At 33.1% G+C, this 15,451-nt stretch overlaps 2 protein-coding genes across 2 annotated transcripts; both read left to right on the top strand.

Annotated features, from left to right (window-relative positions):
- Window positions 1-318: 318 nt before the first annotated feature.
- Window positions 319-6,352, top strand: grpel2 (GrpE-like 2, mitochondrial). Its single transcript, NM_001288663.1, is given in 4 exon segments — window positions 319-417; window positions 2,764-2,923; window positions 4,891-4,972; window positions 5,061-6,352. Coding segments are annotated over 4 exon segments (654 nt in total). The 5' UTR covers window positions 319-340; the 3' UTR covers window positions 5,396-6,352.
- Window positions 6,353-7,166: 814 nt separating this feature from the next.
- Window positions 7,167-13,386, top strand: nhp2 (NHP2 ribonucleoprotein homolog (yeast)). The gene is given in 4 exon segments (NM_212597.2): window positions 7,167-7,450; window positions 7,632-7,701; window positions 12,706-12,811; window positions 12,896-13,386. Coding segments are annotated over 4 exon segments (453 nt in total). The 5' UTR covers window positions 7,167-7,299; the 3' UTR covers window positions 13,022-13,386.
- The last annotated feature ends 2,065 nt before the right edge of the window (window positions 13,387-15,451 follow it).

Below are 15,451 nucleotides of genomic sequence, written 5' to 3'. Positions count from 1 at the left end.
CAGGGGTCTCCGAGTTGCCTTGCCTGTGAATCTGGGTGGGTGGTCTTTGCCTTTGGGGCACGTGTAGAAAAGGATTACAACCCCGTGAGGAAGATTATTATTAAGTGTTGTCCAGTACAGTATTTAACCAGCCAAATACGGCACTTAAGAAAAAAACCTACATCCGTTTAATTCTGTGCTTTTACAATAACAATTTTCAGATGTATTGTTTTATTTTTGCACAATCATTTAAAGAGAGATTCATTAGAGTCGCTTAGTGAGTCGATTCACTGATTCTGAACCATGACTCACCGAGCATGTCACGCGCTCCGACCACCCGTACAGATACTCGACTGAGGAAATGGCCGTGCGCTTTCTGTCCGTAACGAGAAGAAATCCGATCGATCTGTGCAGGTTAACACCAAGTGCGGTCACCAGGTAAAAAGACGTTTACCGAAAAACATTCATACAAGTGTGCGATTTATGTGAGGAAAATTAGGTTTTAGTTTATAGTGTCGTCATTTTGACCGTTTAAAGTGTTGCGGGGAAGCCCCGCTGCTAACAGGCTAACGAGCGAGTTAACGGTTTAGCCGGGACCACAGCTCACAACACTTAAACATACAACCAATATCAGTTAAATGCTTTACAAACGCCAAGATGTGTTAACAGCTAGTCACTTTGTGATTGAATGGTGTTTTACGGTATTTGGCAAGATTTCGCGAGCACTCGCATCTGGCACATTGAAAAAAAAACTATACACGTAACGCTACATCTGTGTCTTTAAATGTTAACGTACACGCTTTATCCTCCGCAGTCACAGGTTAATAAATATAACAACAACACTGTTATTATAATATACACTAAGGCACTGTCGGATGTTGTGGAAAACGTATTCTCTTTCCCCTGTTTACTGTAAAGAAGTGTTTGTTTGGTGTTTACTTTCACTCGGGTAATCCTCAATCCCACGGCTCATTTGCTTTCACAGATTTACGTTACACGAATTAAACCTGTAATTACTCATGGTGATGAATGGCTTTTATTGCATACTTAATTTTCTTTGAGTCTTACTGATGCTAGCCGGTCATATGTTATCAGCCCTCCTATTGTTTAGGCATTTGCAGTCACGTCTGATCCTTTGGATCAAATTCAACCTACATTAAACATCATTACTGGTGTAAGAATTTATTACATTGGTTATATGGCGTGTTTTATGTAGCTTGCTCGTTTTTTTTGTTATTTAATTGTTTTTAACAACATTATGCAAAATCTTTATGTGTATTTATACAAACCAAAGTGGAAACCCACACTTGAAAATGTTGATTAATTGTGGGCATTTTTCTTCTCTCTTTATAGTTAAATATAGTACTTGTTATTTAACATGATTGTGGCCACAGTTTACCTAAAACACTGGAACAAAATTAGAATTGGGGTTCTTTGTCTATTTTTTAACAAATTTACTTACTTTTGATCTGAAAGAGAAAAATTATATTTTCTAAAAACGGACAAAATATTTTCAAATTAGTGAATTGCACTCTTCAAATGCGCCAAGTCCTCAAAATATCCATAATTAACTTGATCAAGTGTTTGTAAATGCTATAATTTCTAAAATCTTTGTATATGGAGCAGGTTTAGTTGATTTGGTGGGGAAAAATATATATACATTTTGAGTAATATTTATGTGGAAAAACAGTTGTACATTTAGATTTTTCCCCATATCTAACACCTCTTAAAGGCTGGATTTATACCTGTAAAATCTATTTTGCTTGAAAGCATTGCAGATTATTATATGTTGTTTAGGACTAGTAGCCTAGATTTCATAAATTTAGTTTTTTACTATTTAATTGCATTGTGATTCAATAGTGACATTGAATTTCAAACAAAAAAAGCATATGTACATTTAAGAAATATTGTTGATAATTGTTAAAATAACAATACTCTTCATCCAAACTGACCTAGATTGCAAAATCACATATTTTGAGTGTATTATTACTTTTTTAGTGTTAATTTGTGGTTATTTTTTCTTTTTTAAAGTAGTATATCTTAGAGCTGGGCTAATATACGATATTACATCGAATTGCGATTAAGAAAATTATCTATGACAATGATAAGATCACAGCTGATATGATCTAAGAACCAATTACACAGCAGAAGCGTGCAACGATGGGAATCTAAAAATGTGTAGAGATGCATAGAATTCTCAGCCATCGAAGATTTATCGGCCAAGAATATGTTAGGGCGTTTAACAGACCCTCAAATTTTTGTGGCTTCAGTCACTGTTAGGATACTCTTTTAAATCTGGAAGCATTAGCAACTTCTATCGAAATATATGTTGTTATCACTCAATATGGAAAATAATTATCGAGATTGCATTTTTGCCATATTGCTCAGTCTTAGTATAATTGTTCTATTAAGTAACAGTTGTGTGGATGTGAATAAAATGTACAATAACCATATCTATTTTTTCCTGAAATAATGTGTATTATTACAGTCAGTGTAAATCAAAGATTCTGTTTTAATTACTACTGTAAATACTTTGGAGTCAGACAACTCATTAAACAACAACTATATATATTACACAACAACTATATATAGTAGTTGTTGTTTATTGACATTTTCTTTGTCAAATACGCTCTATAGTTGTTGTTGTTTTTTGCAGAAACCTGAGTAGCTCAGTCTTTGTATTAAAATAGGCATTCTTGTAGAATATATAGGTTATGTGTAACGTTATACTACACGTGAAAGGAGTGAGTGTTTAGCAGCTGTTCTCTTGTTTCATGGCTTCAGGTCTGCTGTAGGCCTCTTTAGCACTGCGGCAGAGCAGCGTAGTGCTGGTGACGACTGCCATGGTGAAGACAGAGATGACGACCACAGTCATGCCGTCACACACGTCCGGACCCTTGAGATGAGAGCCAGAAAACTGGAGGAGCAGGTTCACGACCTCACCGTAAGTTCACACTAATTTTTTTTACTTCAGCTGAGGCAACTCTGTCACTCTTTAACCCGTTGTAGGGCACTCTTTGGAAAAACCGTGGAGTGTTACTGGGATTATTAAAAAAAAAACGTTGTAATCAATGTCAATGAAGTTACCATGTAGGGTTCTTCACCCTAAAATGATCAACTACTACATAACTACAATCAGTGTAACTCGGAATGTCAAAGGTTTGGACAAAGTTTGGATAAATAATAAAAATATTGGGGCAAAATACTTGTTTGCACTCAAAGTCTATTAAACTTCATAACTACCCATTAAACTTATTGTGACAGAGATATATTATTATTCTTCACAAGAATGTTCTTACAGTATTATTAATAATAATAGTTTAACTTTGTTTTTTAAGTAATAAGTACACAGTGTGTTTTCCATCTCAATGATAATCTATGTAACCGTAATTTACCATTTGAACAGAGCTCATTTCAGTTAGTTGTAAATGTTTTGATTAAGATTTCTAAAATTGTTTTTTTTTTTTTTACTATAAATATGGAATCAAGACACATTAAAAACACAGAATCTAAACAAAAATGGAATTAGATTTTTTATTATCCTTAGCTGTGAATGTTATATTATTATATTTTATTATTTAGGTTTAAGTTTAGGTTTTTCATTTAATAATTTATCAATCCAAATTTGTGCAGATTTTCTAGATGTTTTGCTTCCTTGACATTAATTCAATTATAAAAGTAGCTTTGCAGTTTAAATTATAATAAAAAAACATCTTATATTCTTATATTTAATCTTAAATAGATTTTATTAAACATATATATTAGGCCTTTACAATATCTGAAAAATCTCTGATATTTTGTAATTCTGCGATATTTATTTTGAAAAAAAAATTTTAAACAAAAGATTGATTTTCATTTTGAGTACCATTTCACCAGATTACTTTTTTATCTTTATTTAGAAAGAATTAGTAATTTTAGACTGAATAAAATATATTTATAATAAAATATATATTTTTAGTTCTGAATAAAATATAAACCATCTAAAAGCATAGATCAATACAATAAAAAAGCTACAATTTAAATAACGTTTTATCATTTTCCAGAGTCTAACAGTATGTAGGTTCAGTAATTGTCAAATTATTAAAACAGTAAAATTGATCATTAATAAAGTGACAAACGGTACAATTTATCATCCATGAATTCTTTTAAAATCATAATGTAGTCACAGGCCTCAAAAAAACACATGAAAATGATACATTCTATATTCTGCAATGGAACTGTTGCGAATGATTATCGATGCTGAAACGATATATTGTGCAGCCCTAATCTTTAATCTGTGGGGGTATTGATTTATCTAATTTGGCATGAATCTAAATTTGCTTGCTTGACATTTATAATAAGTAGTACAGCATTTGTTTATAAATGCTTGATATTTTCTATATTTACAATTGCTATATTTATACGATTTGTACCAGATAATAAGCAAATCAGAATTATCTGCTTGTTTAATGTGACGTCACATGAAGTGGCTTCCAGGTCCAATTGCTCTATTAGACTGAATGAGGAGACTCAACAAATGGCAAGGATAAGCATAATGTTTGATAATGTTTGCAAAGTGATGTCATGCTTTCAAAAATCACAATTGCAATATTTAGTTCCATGCCTAATATCAAATGGCTAGAAAGTGATTCATTTTTTTATAAATTGTTCAAATATTGGTGACTGTGATGCAGCAAGTCCAGAGATTGTTGCATATAAAAATCATTTTAATGTGTGATATGACTTAAAATTGGGCACAAATTAACATTTTCTCCTTTCAAATGACTAGCGGCCTGGACCCGGAAACAGTATTTTATACGTCACGACTTAACAAGTGAATATTGGCCTTCACTTTTAACATTGTATCTAAATGTTTAATTGTTGTTTCTAATTTAGTTTTTGTCAATTGTTAATTAACTGTGCTTTTCACAGGAGCGATACAAGCGAGCCGTTGCAGACTCAGACAATGTTAGAAGAAGAACACAGAAATTTGTCGAGGACGCCAAACTTTTTGGTATAACTAACTATACACTTAATGCACGCATACCTTGGTGTCTCGTAAATCTCTCAGTCCCACATTAAGCATAATTGTCCTCCTGCAGGGATTCAGAGTTTCTGCCGTGACCTGGTAGAAGTGGCAGACCTTCTGGAGAAGAACTTAACAGTTGAGGAGAGCGATGGAGCACAGCAGCTGGCACAAAACCTGGCACACATTCAGGAGCGGCTGCAGGACATCTTCACCAAGCACGGACTGGAGAAGATGACCCCTGTGGGAACCACATATGACCCCTATCAGCACGAAATCGTCTGCCATACTCCAGCCGAGGGCGCGGAGCCTGGAACCATCGCCATGGTCAAGCAAGACGGTTACATGCTGCACGGACGCACCATTCGCCATGCCCTCGTGGGTATCGCTGTCAAGACTCAAGAGCGGTGACAGGACTTTGGTTCACTTCTTGTCCCGCTAATGCTTTTGTACATTCATAGTTTGTACGATGCTATTGTTCTTACATCTCTAGACGACTACATGTTTGACTTACTCTTTGAAGTAATGGTTATTTATATGTATTTATAAATGTTTTGTTGTTGTAAGCTTCTACACCAGTTTTTGTTTTGAACCCCTGATTTACACAATGTCCAGTGCCCATTTAATGTCTGGAAAGGTTGTCTTTTTGTGTGTTGCAGTGTTAAATTGACCCGGGAAATGCACTTTACGCCTTTATTATAGTGGATTCCGTATGTGATACTAGTTTAGAGGGAAAAGCAGCATATGAGATTGGTGAGAATATTAGTAACACTACAGTTTGATGATGTGTGTTTAACAACAGTTGAGGATTTGGTTATGAATTAACAATGAACAATCATGTTTAAGGCGTTTATTCATCATGGTAATGTTTAGTAGATGTATATCTAATTAGTTCATTGTCCATGATATTAGTAAATGCTGTAAACCTTTAGCAAACGTTTAGTTCATGGTCACTAATTTTAATGCATATAGCATTATTGTAACCTTTCCAGAAAGTTGTTGAATGTGTAAAGTGTTGAAGGCCACCAGTATCCAAAACAAAAGACAAACGTTTTCTCTTTTGGATGGGAGAAATGCACATTATATATAGATATGCATCCAAAGTGCAAATGAGCTTCGTGCTATTTGGGAGATAAAGTGAACATAAAAAATATTTATGTATTTATTCTGTTTGAAATAGTTTGCCCTGATAGTTTACATATTTTTTGTAGCTTAGAAGAAGAACTGAAACTGTAATCTATTTACATTTTCATTTAAGCTGAGTTTTTACTCATGCAATTTTTTTTTGTAAATGATGGAAACTCTTTAGTTTTGAGTGGATGTGTGAGGCTGATGACTGAATAAAAGTCTTTTCTTTTCGTTTGTTCATTTTGTGCACTAGGGGTCAGTGTTTTTAAAACAACTCAAAAACACGACATTCTAGATGTAGATACATAGATGCCTCTTTTAGATTCTGCCATGTAACGAGCAAAATATTCGAGAAGTTGACTGTAAAAACAAGCAAGTGTGAATATATCTACAATAGATTTTAATGTATTTTTAGCAACACGAATGCATTAGTTGATGTGTATAATAAAAAGTAATCTTTCACAATAACATATACATTCTTGAAAAGTAAACACGTTTAACTAATTTTTCCAAATGACTTTAGATTGTAAAATGATTTCCCCACAATACTGCTGATAAAACCATGAATTAAGATGCCATTATAAAATACCTACATTTCCCCCTCTAAATGTCCAGTTTCTTTATAAATTAAAATCGAAGTGGTAAGTGCAAGCTAAATTTACCGTTGGCGGACGGAGTCTGGAGCGGTTTCTAGCTCAGATACGGTTGCGGCCGGAAATTAACAGTAATCATTTATATTGTTTATTAAGTTTCCTATTTATTGTATTTTATTAGCGTCTGCCCCAACCCTAAAGCCAGCTTATACAGTGATGTAAAAACGGCCGTTTTGCCGCACTTATTTATTATAAATAAATAAATGGTATTTCATTAACGTCTGCCCCTAAACTCAACCGTCACAATACTGTAAAAATATTATTGTTATACAGTGTTATACAATATATTAAAAATATATTACTAATAAAATATTATTGTTATACAAAAATGATCCGCAGCTGTATCTAGACTTCACCGTCGAGAGCGGCATCTATGTATTATTCGACTCTATGGAGGAAATACTGCAGTGTTCGAAAAACACCGGAAATACGTTTATAGTCACCGCACGTGTGTTGTGCCTTGCATCCTGTGCCTGCAACACTATCAGCCTTAAGTTAATCGCTAAAGTATATTTGTGTACATTTTAACAAAAGATGACAAAGGTAAAGAAGGAGAAAGCCGGGGAAGAAGAAACCGGAGGGACGGAAAAATCATATCAAGAGTTGATAGCTAATATTAACCCAATCGCAAACCCGCTAGCATCGCGAAAACTTAGCAAAAAGCTCTACAAATGCGTCAAGAAAGGTAAACACGTGTTCAGAACTTGTTTTTAACATTCATAAAGAGTAACGTTATTGCCTGCGAGTGTGAATGAAAGTATACTAAATATCGCTGTCTGTAGGTTTAATATGTTGCAGACACGTGGTTGCAGTCATTTGTTCATTGGTTATGAGTGTTATTCATTATTATATTTATATTTTCTTAGCGGCTAAAGTTAAACAGATCCGACGAGGAGTCAAAGAAGTACAGAAGTTTATCAACAAAGGAGAGACTGGGTAAGATTAAGGTTTTTTCAGGTATTTGTTAAGCCCATTGGTTGATCAGTCCAGGGTTTAACCCATATTAGCCTTTTAAAAAGTTCATTCTAGTTTCAAATTGACTACACTACTAGACAAAGAATAATACTAATTTTTAATTTAACACGAAGAAATGCACAAAATTCACAAAACTATTTGAGCTCATGATGTTGTATTTGGTTCAGTTTGTACGCAGTATGATCATCTTAAAGGGATGGTTCAACCAAAAGTTATTTTATATTTTCATAATTTACTCACTTTTTATTTTGTTCCAAACCAGTTTAACTTAATTTTTTCGGTTGAACAAATATATTTTGACTTCCATTGCATTTGTTTTTCTTACTATGGTAGTCAATGTTTTCAGCTTGTTACAAAATATCTTTTGTGTTCAACAGAAGGAATAAACTTGAGGGAGAATAAAGAGTCTGTTATTATTTTTTTTCCCTGTGATTTATCCCTTTATAGTGTAAATATATCTTTAACTTATGGTTATAGTATATGAAAGCTATATTAGTTTTAGAAAACTAGCAGTATATTTTATTTAAATTATTTAAAAAATATCCTTGAATCTGTTGAAACTTTAGACCATTTTGAGGGACGTAAACAATAACAATGGTCCCAATTAGGCATGGGTGGTTTAGAATTCTGATGCTATGATAACCTTAGATCAGTGGTTCTCAAACTGTGGTACGTGTACCACTAGTGGTACGCAGGCCTTCTTCTAGTGGTACGCGGATGAATCAAATATGTAATATGTACATGCTACATATATTTAAAGAAATTATCAAAAATGATTTATATACGAATATGATGACATGAAGCCTATATTTATGAGGTCTAGGCAACTTTTCCAGGTGCTAACAAACCAGGAGTTATTTCTTTTTTTAAACTGTACAGAGCTTAAGCTGCTTTACTAGACCTAATACGCTACTGTATTTCAAAACTGCTCATTATGGTGGTACTTGCAAAGACAATTTTTTTCCGAGGTGGTACTTGATGAAAAACGTTTGAGAACCACTGCCTTAGATAGAAATATCACAGTTTTGTGATCACAACTCTAAAATATTTTCTTTTAAATGTCTAAAAAAAAAAAAACACGTTCTTCTGCTGCCTTCAAAAACACAAATTTCTCTACAATTTAAAACGACATATTTGGATATCTACTCTGCTGAAGATGTTGGCCTAAAAAAGCGTAAATAAAAAATCTTACACATACCTTAGGAATGAAATACATGAAAATTTTGAATGTTTTAAAACCTGGACTTTTTCCAAACCGCGGTAAACCTTGAAAACAGTTGTCATCCCATGCCTAGTCCCAATGTATTTTCTGTTTGACATGTTTTCATTTCTATAGCTTCTGAGAATCCAAAAAGGTCAACATATTGATAAACAATGTTATAGTAGCTGTTTTAGCATTGAGTTATAGTTAAATTCCCTCTTTTAACAGTTATGATAGTCTACACATGAATCATTTCTGCATGAAGAAATTACTTCAGTATTTTGTTTGTAAAATGTAATATCGTTTAATTAAGAAATTGTTACCATTTATATAGATTATATGCACTTATAAATTTAATTATATTATGTATTTAAAAATATTTTCAACTATGAAATTTAATAATAGCTTTCGTCTTTGTGAATTTTTATATTTGAAAAATTTTCTCAAGTTTTATGTATTAAAATGGGTAAGTGTGTTAACATGGAACTTGTATGGTAACATTCAAATTGTTTTGATTTTTTTGTCATTGATCAAAGTTTGCTGATCAGACACAATATGGCTTCAGTCAGACAAAAAGTTATTATGAGTTATGACTTGAGATCAAGCAGGCCTGAAATCTGAAAATCAAGTCAGAGTTATTAGCCGCCCCTTATATTATATATTAGATATTTATTTATTTATTTATTTATTTATTATCCTGTCTAAATGATGTTTAACAGAGTAGAAAATTTTCACAGTATGTCTGATAATGTTATTTCTTCTAGAGAAAGTCTTATTTGTTTTATTTCGGCTAGAATAAAAGCAGTTTTTAATTTTTCAAACACCATTTTAATGACAAAATTATTAGCCCGTTTAAGCTATATATTTTTTCGATATTCTACATAACAAACCAGGGTTCATACAGTCATAGAAACCCTGAAAAGTCATAGAATTTTGACATGGCATTTTCCAGGCCTGGAAAAGTTTTGGAAAACCAGAAAAACCCACAAAGTTTTGGAAGAATCATAGAAAGTAGTTTAACAAATATCTGTATACTTGAATTAGGGCTGCGCGATATTGAAAAAATCTGACATTACCATATTTTGTGTTTCTGTGATATATATTGCCATATAAATACAATTTTGCCAGATGATTTTACAGGTTTATTTGGATTGACCGGGGGGAATCTTGAATAATATATAACAAATTAATTTCATGCATAGATAAATAAAATATAATAAAGATAAAAGCTAATGATAGTTTTCAGGTATTCACTATTCATGTACAGATATTGAATAATAAACACTGCATAGTCTTTATTGCATATTATTTAATCTTTAATAAAGTTACAAAGCATTTCTTGTGAAAATTGTCATTTTTGGGTGAACTATCTCTTTAAAGATGCGTGCAGATGATAAACTTCTACTCCATTATAATTAAACTATAATTCCAACATTGCATATGCTGGGATGTGACTATTGTGGATGCACACACTGCGATATCGATTACATTCCTAAAACGATATATTGTGCAGCCCTAACTTCAATATTGGTTAGTTGTCTTACTTTCTGTCCTTGGCCAAAAACTTGCTCACATAAAAATAAATTTAAACAAAATAGATTGTTGCGTGTTTTATGATATGCTGTAATAAATTTGAACGTCATTGATTTTCTTATTATTTACCATGTATATGTAGACATTACATGAAACATTACGTCATGAAAATGTACTTGAAAGTTCTGGAAAAGTCTAAATAAAATATTGTTTACTGTCATCATGGCAAATATGAAATAAATCGGTTGTTAGAAAGGAGTAATGAAAACTATGAGGATTAGAAATGTATTGAAAAAATCTCTCCGTTAAACAGAAATGGGGGTGGGGGGAGGTAAACGGGGGCGAATAATTATGACTAACTGTTTGCGTTATGTATGCTTTATCAGGATTAAAAAATATTTTTTATGAATTGAACTTAATCATTTAATTGTTAAAATATAAGTTACAATAGTTTATTATTTTAAATGTAATACAAGTGTTTTTTTAATGTTTGTATTTAGTGCTGTCAAAATTAGTGTAATGCATGCAATTAATTTAAAATAATTAACGCATTGCAGGGTTTTTTTATTTCCTGTTGTGGTCGACGTGTGTATAACATGCAAAGAAATATGGATAAGAAGACCAAGGAAGCACTTTTTGAAGGAAAGTTTCAGTATAAAACAATTAATGTCACTTTTAACTTTCGACTTCTGTTTTAATAGAATTTGATACCGCATGGTGAATGGAAAGAAAAGCCTCTGCATTTCGTGACTCGGTGGTCCTTTATTGTAATCAAAAATCGCTGCTTACTTGGTCGACTCTTAATAAGAGTATTATCTTAATCATATTAAAATCTGAGTATTCATTCATTCATTTTCTTGTCGGCTTAGTCCCTTGTTATTCCGGGGTCGCCACAGTGGAATGAACCGCCAACTTATCCAGCTAGTTTTTACGCAGCAGATGCCCTTCCAGCCGCAACCCATCTCTGGAAAACATCCACACACACATTCATACACAACGGACAATTTAGTCTACCCAATTCACCTGTACCGCATGTCTTTGGACTCTGTCAGAATCCTTGTGAAATATAGCCATACTTTAGAACGCTTAGTTTAAGCAGATTTGATGAACGCGGTCATGCTTGTTGAATCTGAAGGGAGTCGCTCCGGCTCCCCTGTCATTGCGCGCGTTGTGTGTCTGTCTGTCTGTCTGTCTGTGTCAATCCCGTGCACAGACCCTTACAGGGGCAGGTGCTCAACACGACCGCCTAATGTAAAGAAGGACTGAGCAAAATTGTTTCTACTTTATAATTAATGTTCTCAACTCACAGTAATACAACTTTACAATGAGCACAATTGTTTGTATTCAATACTTTATTATTATTATTTTCTAATTTTCATATTTGCAATGCCTGTATTTTGGCATATTTTGCAGTCCACTTAAAATCCAACTTGGAATTTTTTTTTTCTTTATTGGCATTGATTGTTTTGAAACTTAAATGGCACTAACATGCCTGTTTTCATTTCTGTAAATATGGCTGTGAAGCAGGATCTTGATGGGTTATTGTGGGTTATTTACATGAAGAAATCTGTGTTACAAGTTAAAAAAAAGTCTAATAAACAATTATATTTTGAATTTAAATAGTTTTTTGACTTGCCTTTACATTAATTTTACATTTGAATAGCCAAAATTACAAGTTTCAGTCTTTTAAATGTGATTAATATCACTGTCTCTTCACTCCACCAATAGCTAGTGTGTGGTGAGCGTACTGGCTCCGTTGTCCTGTGGCAGCCGTCGCATCATCCAAGTGGATGCTGCACACTGGTGGTGGTGTGGAGAGACCTCCCCCTCATGATTGTGAAGCGCTTTGGGTGTATGGCCATACATAATAAATGCGTTATATAAATACACATTACATTACGTTAATTTTCAAAAAAAAAAAACTGTGATTAATTAGTTAATTTTTTTTTTCGATTGACAGCACTAATTGTATTACAATAAACAATTACATATTATGTAAATTATTTTAAAATGTTATCAAATACATTTGTCAATAAATACCCTAAGAATATTAATATAAATGCCATAAAAAATGTGACCTTTTAAAAACAAGATATTTCTGTCATGTTTAAAATATTGTTTATCACAGCCTAAATTTCATCTTTATTCTTGAAATGACCTGTGGGATGTGGCTCTCTGTTATCTAATATATTGGAAACCCCTAATGTTTCTTATTTTCTGTCCTCTTTCAGTATTGTAGTGTTTGCTGGAGACACTCTTCCCATCGACGTCTACTGTCACCTACCAATCATGTGTGAAGACAGAAGCCTGCCGTATGCTTATGTGCCATCCAAAGTTGTAAGTTGATCAGAAGCGTATACAATAGACCTCTAATGAACCTTTGTGAAAGCTATATTCAGAGATGCTCATGTGTTTGTGCAGGATTTGGGCTCGTCAGCCGGATCCAAGCGTCCCACGTGCGTCATAATGATCAAACCCCATGATGAGTATAAAGAAGCGTATGATGAGTGTGTGGAGGAGGTCACATCTCTGCCGAAACCAATCTGAACACACTTCACTTGTATTTTTTTTTAAGTACAATGACTATATATCACGTCAGATTAGGATGGTGTGATGTTTATCAGTACAAGACTCGCCCTGGTTTTTGTCTTTGTGGACTTTTTTTATCTGAAGGAGGAGGAACAAATGTATGATGGCGGTTAATGATCTTGTGTAAAGAAAGCTTTAGTTCAATTCACTGTGCGGTGAATGTTCAGCCTGTTGATTTACTGAATATTTGACGCTGGTGATCTCTAATGATTGATGTATTGGTGGCTTTTATTTCTCTCTTTCATAACTGCTTGATTTGATTTTTGATCTCAGAGCTCCAAAAGATGTCAAAATAAACATTTTGATTGTTTTTTTTCTACCAAGTTTTGCATTCTTATTACTAATGTTATTATTTTACATGATATCATACAAAACTTTTATTCCAAAGTGCTGCATTTGTCATTCAAGATTTCAGTCTGCACACCCTAAAATAACAATGCCAGTGACTCCTCAGCCCCCAAATTCCTTAAGTGTAAAATATAAATATATAAACACCCCATACACAAAAGGCCTATATACAGGGTTCATACGGTCATGTGTAACCTGGAAAAGTCATGGAGTTTTGACATGGCATTTTTCAGGCCTGGAAAAGTTTTGGAAAAAAAGAAAAACCCACAAAGTTTTGGAAAAGTCATGGAAATCACATTTACATTGAGGAGACGTTTTTGTCCAAAGCGACCTAAGCTGTGGTCACACTAGAGCTTGTGCTTGCAAAATTCCATCGTGTGATGCTGTAAAAAGCGGCGGGGTTCAAAATATGATTAGACATTAATAAATGTAAGCGTTTGCTCCATATTTTAAACTTCTTATTTTGAATGATCTTCTATTGGTCTCACGCAATAACCTGATGTGATTTGGCAAGTAAGAATTCCCCAAGCTTGAACTTTTGTATGCAGTAAAATGCGAAACACGTTCTTGTGTTTCTGGTCTGCCGCATTCGCATGCCTATGAATGGAAGTCTATAGAGCGAAAAGTGTAGTGAGATCACGGCTTTATAATCCAAGTAGTTTTACCCACTACTACTATTTTAACAAACCATTAAGATTATCTAAAAGTAGTTATTAACTACTGGCAAATAATTGAGGTTAGAATGGAGATTAGTTTTTACTAAAACATGTTCTGACATTATTAGTGATGTATAAGCATCATCTATTTTACATAGGTACAAAATGAATGGATACTATTGAATGTTTTATTATATACTGTAATCAATTTAAACGTTTTTTTATGATTTGCCACATATATGTAAACATTAAATGAAACATTAGGTCATGAAAATTGACTTGAAATTCCTGGAAAAGTCATGGAATTTTTGTAGTAAAAATGCGTATGAGCCCTGTATATAAACACCAGTATATTGACAACACAAAAACAGGAATAACCATGTCATTTTTATAGTCATTTATTAATTAGTTTAATATTAACCTCCTCTAAAGAGACTGGTGGACAATGTTTTTAGCACAAGTCTATTCTTGGTTTAATTTTGGAGACTGCCACTGGGAGAGCATTCTAAGAGTTCAGCTGTGGCCTGTATTTACTTTTAATGTAGTTGATTGCACATAAAGGTGTCAAAGTTTAACCTGGTGGTATAAAATCAATCTGCTGCAGCTGACACTATTGCTGTGTTGTTAATCTAACGTAAACACACCGATCCTATAAAATAATAATAATTATTGAAAGGCTGATAGCTTTTCATTTGCATGTTGTTGTTTTTTTATGTAACTATGAAGTACTATTAGTATCTTCGGTAGGTTATGGATAAAATATGGTAATTCTAATAGTTAAATAACACTTATTTGATTTTTGGAAGGTGATTCATTCTGCTGTGGCGACCCCAGATTAATAAAGGACTAAACCGAAAGGAAAATTAATGAATTTTGGAAATCACCAAGCGACCCGTCATATTCCCGAGACCCCCACTTTGGGAACCACTGCAATAGTGTGCCAGACTATACACATTCTCATTTAGTGAAGATGTTTTAATGGCTTCATGTATTTTCATCTCGTTCACTTCACATCAAAACTATTATTAAAACAAAATTATTAAAACAGTAACATACCACTAAACCACATACCAAGACATCTCTCTCTCTCTCTGTATAAAGAGACTTGAAGTCCCTTTTTCCCCCACATAAAATTGCATTAAAAAACATAAAAATATATTTTATATTCATATGGAGTGTATGCAGTGTGTTTGCGTTAGATACAGTTGAAGTTATAATTAATAGCCCCTTTTTATTGTTTTCCCCAATTTCCCCAAAATGGAGAGCAGATTTTTCTCAACACATTTCTAAACATAATAATTTTAATAACTCATCTCTAAAAACTGATTAATTTTATCTTTGCAATGATGACAGTAAATAATATTTTACTAGATATTTTTCAAAA

Source organism: Danio rerio, chromosome 21 (genome assembly GCF_049306965.1).
Source record: "Danio rerio strain Tuebingen ecotype United States chromosome 21, GRCz12tu, whole genome shotgun sequence".
In the NCBI taxonomy this organism is placed as follows: Eukaryota; Metazoa; Chordata; class Actinopteri; order Cypriniformes; family Danionidae; genus Danio; species Danio rerio.
Note: the sequence above shows the minus strand (reverse complement) of the source record. Positions and strands in the feature narration are given on the sequence as shown.